Below are 7500 nucleotides of genomic sequence, written 5' to 3' on the forward strand. Positions count from 1 at the left end.
AGAGGAGAATGGCCAGACTGGTTCCAGCTGATAGAAAGGCAACAGTAACTTAAATAAGCACTCGTTACAACCGAGGTCTGCAGAAGAGCATCTCTGAACACACAACACGTCCAACCTTGAGGCGGATGGGCTACAGCAGCAGAAGACCACACCGGGTGCTGCTCCTTTCAGCTAAGAACAGGAAACTGAGGCTACAATTCACACAGGCTCACCAAAACTGGACAATAGAAGATTGGAGAAACGTTGCCTGGTCTGATGAGTCTCCATTTCTGCTGCCACATTCGGATGCTCGGCTCAGACTTTGGCATCAACAACATGAAAGCATGGATCCATCCTGCCTTGTATCAGCGGTTCAGGCTGGTGGTGGTGGTGTAATGGTGTGGGGGAGATTTTCTTGCACACTTTGGGCCCATTAGTACCAATTGAGCATGGTGTCAACGCCACAGCCTACCTGAGTATTATTGCTGACCATGTCCATCCCTTTATGACCACAGTGTATATATGAAAATAATTATAATTATGTAGTATATATATAAATTAATTTAAAAATGTAAATATTTACATGCATGTCTAATTTTATGTAAATAGTTTCTTTATTTCTTATAAATATAAAAATATCTGTGTCTAAACAGATAATAATTATAATATAAAATAACTACATTCAATAACAAATAACATAAGATAACCTTTCTTTTATCTGTAAGTTTTAACTGTTTAAAATAGCATGTTTATTATTATTCATTGTACTCTGACTCTATCCGCTTGTTAAGTCGTGACGTATCGGTGATGTATGGAACACTGTTTCTGGGTCCAAGCCGCTACTCATTTGGATTGAGAAAATATTCGTTTATGGCCACACATTTAGTCATGTTACACATTAAAGTAAATTTCATATATAATCATGGTGTACACATCGGTCTCTGGACTGCGATCGGGATTTTCGAAAGCATTACATCGCTTTGTAAACGTTTACTATTTCGTTTGATGAGTCTTCCCATATAGTTTGATATAGCGCTTGGACCCAGAAGCCCCTTCGCGTGACGTCACACTTAACAAGCGGATACTTCCTTTATTGGTGCTTTTATAGATCTAATAATAAAGGGGTGACCAGAACCGACACAAGCCTAACTGGCGCTCTAGGCAAACGACGACCATGCCGCCCTGGGCGATCGCCCATATTGCCCATGCCTAAATCCGCCACTGAGGGGGGACATGACATGGTCTACCCAATAGTTCTAATAGCTAGATTGAGATCATGAACATGTGTGTGTATGGTCTGTGCAGGAAGGAGTGCCTGTGGATTTCTCAGCCCCGGAGTCGAGTCCGTCTGAGGTGGTGTGTGCCGTCGACCAGTCCGGACTGCAGGTTTCACACACACTCTACACACTGCAGACAGATCACAGTCACTAATGCACTTCAGCTTCACTGTGTGTGTGTGTGTTCCCAGGTTCGAGGGCCTGAAGCTGACTCTCGGGGTCTGCTGTGGGTTCTGGATGAAGAGTTGTCGACGGCGGGCTCCAGTGAGAGTGTGGTTCTGGAGAGAGTGTGTCAGTACTTCAGCAGCACAGGTGATCAGCTGTGTGTGTGTGTGGTCATCTCATATGTCTGCTGTGTGTGTGGTCATCTTTTAATAGGTGTGTGTGTGTTCAGTGCGTCAGTGTGAGCAGCCTCTGCAGTGTGAGATCGCTCATCTGATGGGTTCAGATGCGGTCCGCTATGATCTGTCCGGCTGGTTCAGTCTGCTCCAGAATAACCCATCTCTGCTCAACGCCAGCTCTCTGCTTCACAACTCCTCACAGTAAGACACACACACACTCACTCACATGCACAGTAACTGATAAAGCCTATTATACTTCAGCAGACTGCCATGGACATACTTCTTGTTTCCCTTCAGTTCATCTTACTGTACTGGATAAATCTGAGTTTAAAGTGTTCATTAACATAGTTTTGGACATGGGCTGAAATTTCAGAGTAGTTTTAAAGTCATGACAGCTTTGCACATTTATCTTGATATATCTGAGAAACTCAAAATCATCCTCTCAGCTGTCAGAACACAGTAAACACAGCAAGTGTATTTCTGCACACACACACTATAATCTGCTGTTTAACTCCATATAAATGCCAGAAACTCTTTTGCACAGGCCTATCTAAAGAATTAATGCTGACAACTGATAATCAACAGTAAAAATGACACTTTATACATATAAAATCCTTTATAAATCCCAACAGAGAAAACCAGCAGTAATCAAGAACACGTGATTATATGATATCAAGTCTTTGCGATCAATACATGTGATTATAATGGAAGTCAATGGGGCAAAAACAGCCCCCAACATAATGTAAGGGGAGTCAGTTTGAACAGTACACAAGGGTTAAAGACAAACTCACTTAATTTTGACTCATTATTTCTGAAAACAACACAATATTTATTAGGGATGCTCCGATCAAGATTTTTGCAGCTGATACCGAGTACCAATTCCTGGTAATGTTGATCGGCCGATACTGAGCACCGATTCTAATGCTTCAGGCTTTATAATGCATTAAGCACATTTTCCCTCTCAAGAGAAGATCTCGCCCTACCTAAGAGAATGAATGAAGGATGCTGCATATAATCCCTTAAACACGTCTCTTATAAGCATTTAGGTGTGAACGTGTCATGGCCAGAAGCAGCTGAAAATAATTCCTCCATTCATTTGACTTCAGCTTATGCTGAGTTCAGACTGCAGGATTTTCAAAGTAGTCGTGTCACAGATGTGTTCACACTGCATGACTCTCTGGGCTAGCGTTTCGTCGCTGCTTTGTTTACACTTCAATATGTGTGGGCGACAGGGGGTTTCACACTGCACGACTTTACAATAGAAAGAATCGCCGACAACTTTGTCCAAACTACACCTCACAACTAAACACACGCGAGAAGTGACATGGAAACAATGCAAGGGCACGCAAAATCTTTTGTTATTAACTACACAATGCGAAAGAAGCCTTTAGTGAGGTAGAAAATGCACTTATTTTGCCCATCTGGCTTTTGAATGCAATTTCTCCTCAACTAGGTTGTGATATTGATCAGATGACACGTCAGATACAGTGCTCCTGCCAAATTTACACTAGTTTTACACTAGTTTTTCCAAATAAACTGAGCTCTTTTAACTTCTCCCCCAGCCTCCCGCTGGCCTGCAGATATACCCACACTAGTGGATGCTGCTCTCTCATTGGCCAGATATCTCACGGGTGTCGGCGACTCATCTGAGATTCTCTCAGATCACATCCTTGATAGTTCACACTGCCTGTGATTTCAGGCATTTGTCTGCGATTTCTCAAAACCTGTCAGCGAGTCAAAAATCGTGCAGTCTGAACTCGGCATTAGTCCCATATTTATCAGGGGTCGCCACAGCGGAATGAACTGAACATAAATATTGGTAAGAAAAATTACAATGCAGTTTGGAAACACTGCAAATGATGAAAGAATTCAACATGTCTTCATCAAGAACAAGTTTGGAGCACATATTTGATGCATAAGAAGTTAAAATGCACACCTATAAATCTAATACCCCTTTACTAAAAGGAAATAGGCTATTTTAACTATAAACTAAACATTCCAGCCAGCTTTTAGTGAACTTACAAAATTGTCAAGAACACAGGACTTTCAGTTGTGATATGTAAAAAGGCTTAAATACATGCAAGACTATTTTGCTCGTCTCCAACTATTGACAGCAGATCCAGAGAGTCGCACTGCAGCTTGATCACTTAATGAAAGAGAGAGAGATTTGAAAATGCCATATCTTTACTGCTTTATTTATTTAACCCAAGAAATGTAATGCTTAGACCATCACTTTGCCTTCCGCAATCTGTTCTTCTTACTCATTCACTCTCGTCACCATGATTTCCGAGTATTTTCACAATTTTTTAGGGATTATGCAGCTGATATGAGTATGCAGGAGAGTCGCGGAGCTTCCGGGAGAGGCCATGCAGTTTGATGAGATACAAGATAGCGGCGAACTCTCCGCTCACGTCAAAACACTGGAAATGCAACAAAGAGAGCATCACTCGCGCGAGTCGCACCAGTAGACTGTATAAACAGAGGTCGCACCGCATCTTTATATATTTTAGCTGTTGTGACGCGAGAGCATCGATCTCTCAAGCCCCCACGCATCATTTACATCCAACCCAGGCTCATTCTGAAAACGTAGTCCCCGAGGACGTTTCTGGAGGCCGCGAAATACGTCCCGGGAGGTACGTATTTTTGCAGTTTTTGGTTTTCGCGAATCCGCGAGAGGCCGCTGTGTGCGCCTTTTGGCTTCTCGGACGTCTCCCCCGAGTGCTGTTTGCGCCCGCGCTGTTCTCGCGTGAACCCACCAGAGGCCGCTGTTGAACGAACGTCTGTCTGTCCGACTGGCTGAATGATTGACACCCTCCTCCTTTCCTGAACCCAACCGATTTTACAGATCAACCCGCCCGCCCTAAACCCAACCAACGATTTACAAAAGCCGTCTGGAAAAAGAAAAGCCCTCGTCCGATTTTTTTTTTTTTTTTTTTTTTTTTCGGATTTTACCACACTCTCACCCTGTTATGAACCTCTTCGCTTTATTTCTTGGATTCTGTATTTGTCTTACCTGATTTCTGGAACTGCTCTTTCCCGGACTCAAACCTGGTCGTCGTCATTAGCTCCTCTCTGCGTCTTGACTCCGCAGACGCACAGGTCGAGCTGACCGGACCAACTGGTTGCGGCGGGAAAGCCCTCCACACGAAGTTAAGCTGTCTGCCGGCGAGCGCTAAAATGAACGGCGTCAAACCGCCCCGCAGCGTTCGCTTAAAAAATGAAATGCAGCCATACGTACCTCCGGCTACATAATTCGCGGTCTCCAGAAATGTCCTCGGGACTACGATTTCAGAATGAGCCTGGGTTGTTTACCACCTCATGTGTTGTAGGCTATTCATGATATACGGGAGTGCATGTGTGTCTTCCTCTGCTTGTAAGCTCATAAACAAACACCTGCGATTGGTTCATGAGATACCGATCATCGGGCGATCGATCTGAGCATCCCTAATATTTATTGCTAGTCTATAAACTGCTTCTTAATTTAAGGATTTTTAGACATTTGGACTAGAAAAAAGTCAAAAACTAGTAAGAAAAGCGTTTGATTGTGAACCCTGGTGCAGTGCAGTCAAACCCAGAGTCAGGCAGATGTGTTCACACTAAGAGCCTCCTGCTGTGTGTGTGTTTGTTAGTGTGTCGGTGAAGGCTCTGTTCGGCCCGCGGGCATCTGTTCCTCCGCTCTGCCGGGGTCTGGGCGGTGTGGAGGGAGGATCTCAGCGCTCTCTGGAGAGAAGCGGAGCGGTGCGCAAGACTCTGAGCGCAGGGATGGCGGCCCTCAGGAGACACTCACACTGCATCTCCGTCAAGCTGCAGGCGGTGAGACACCCTTACATTTAACTCAAGTCTACTTGCATAGCGCTCTTCACAATTATTAGCATTCCAAAGCAGCTTTAAAGGTGCACTTTATTTAGAGTTGCACAATATATCATTTCAGTATCGCAATGTGATCATTTGCAATAGTTACATCTCAGAATGTGCAATGTTAAGTCTGTATCCAGGGTGTCTGTGTGGTCTTTAAAAGTCTTAAAAGCTGATAAATCCATTTAGAGACATTTTAGGCCCTTAAAAAGTATCAAAAAGTCTTAAATGCTATTTTACAGGGTGTTAAATTGTCTTGTCTTTGATTATACAGTGTGTAGTTGTGTGCTAAAGTTTGCCTGAGTTTAACTTGCAAAAATTATGATACTGTTTAGTTTATGAAATCAATAAAATCCTGCTAGATTTGACATTATGCTGCTTTGTTTACTGCAGTAACCAAGGAAACACTGTTATTGCTGCTGTTCTGTTAGCGCCCCCTGCTGGATTAACATTTTTATTCAGTAAATCAGTAACGTTTTCATTTAGGATTAGTTTCTTAACATCAGTAATTAGTAAAATACTATAAAAATAAAAAAAATACTTTACAAATTTTGCTGTAAAAATAGGTAAAATGTTACCGGTTGAAACCTAAAGTGGCAATGAGAGTCTTAAAATGTCTGGAAAGAGTCTTTAAAAAGGGCTTAAAAGGTATTGAAGTTCACTCTTTGATGCCGGTATATATCCTCGTATTATAATTTATCATTTGCATGTGTTTTTGAGGATTTTAAAAGCATTAAGGCATGAGAAGTTGTAGCATTTTTAACTTTATTTTATTGAATTTTCTTTATTTTTTTTATTTAATTACTGCACCTGAATACTGTTAGTATTGTAGTAATCTATGTTTATAAATTGTTTATTGAAGTTTATGCAGATGCACTCACATACAGAATCATCTCAATCAATAAATATATATATATATATATATGTGTGTGTGTGTGTGTGTGTAATGAAAGATGATAATAAATTTGTATTTTTAAAAAAAGTATATTTTCTTATTTGTTTATTACAAATTTTCATTTCATTTATCGCCGAATAACAAAATATCTCAGTGTTTTTTCCAATATTGTGCAGCCCTAACATTATTACTACATTACAGTCAAAATCAGAAAAGTTAAGGAGTTGTGTATAGGGTGGACAGTTTATAAGTTAGGGATAAAGTACATCCAGGAGGTTGTTATCGCAGATTATCATACTGCTGTCTGGAATACTTGCTTCTGATTGGTCATGACATTCTAAGGTATGTTATTCCCAGATAACAACCACTGAATAACACAGGCTCATCTGGGAACTGAGAATCACCTTGACCGTCAGTGAATACGTTTATATACATATACTTATGTTCACATTCATATGCATCTACAACTCTGTCACGCCACAGATTTAGATTTTTGACTGTTTGGCGCCATCTTGTGAAGGAATAAAAATTAGGTTGGTCTATGCTCTATTTATCTGGTTTGCTTTATGTCAGCTTTGTGTTTTTGACTGTTTGTCTCCATCTAGTGTCTGAATAATGTGCAGGTTAGTGTATACTCCATCAGCTGTTTTAGTTTCTGTCAGCTGTTTGGCGCCATCTTCTGTCTGAATAATGCGCAGGTTAGTGTATACTCCATCAGCTGTTTTAGTTTCTGTCAGCTGTTTGGCGCCATCTTGTGTCTGAATAATACGCAGGTTAGTGTATACTCCATCAGCTGTTTTAGTTTCTGTCAGCTGTTTGGCGCCATCTTGTGTCTGAATAATGCGCAGGTTAGTGTATACTCCATCAGCTGTTTTAGTTTCTGTCAGCTTTGTGTTTTTGACTGTTTGGCACCATCTTGTGTCTGAATAATGCGCAGGTTAGCGTATACTCCATCAGCTATTTAAGTGTCTGATAGCCAGATGTGAAGCGTAGCACTTTTTAATCTGACTGAAGGGTTTATTCTGAGAAAACAACCTCCTGAATGTACTATCTCCTGCTTATTACACAGTTACTTGCCACAAAACCTAAAAAAATAGAGACAAACACAAGATTAGAAACGCAAAGCCGACAGAAACCACACAGGCTAAATGAA

At 41.4% G+C, this 7500-nt stretch overlaps 1 protein-coding gene across 1 annotated transcript in view; it reads left to right on the top strand.

Moving 5' to 3' along the window:
- Positions 1–7500, top strand: part of LOC130235867 (unconventional myosin-XVIIIb-like) — a 109554-nt gene that overhangs the window by 37518 nt on the left and 64536 nt on the right. The window contains exons 16-19 of the mRNA XM_056466379.1: positions 1285–1365; positions 1448–1568; positions 1651–1798; positions 5227–5410. Coding sequence (XP_056322354.1) covers positions 1285–1365; positions 1448–1568; positions 1651–1798; positions 5227–5410 — 534 coding nt within the window. The remainder of the gene's footprint in view (positions 1–1284; positions 1366–1447; positions 1569–1650; positions 1799–5226; positions 5411–7500) is intronic.

Source organism: Danio aesculapii, chromosome 10 (genome assembly GCF_903798145.1).
Source record: "Danio aesculapii chromosome 10, fDanAes4.1, whole genome shotgun sequence".
Lineage (NCBI taxonomy): Eukaryota > Metazoa > Chordata > Actinopteri > Cypriniformes > Danionidae > Danio > Danio aesculapii.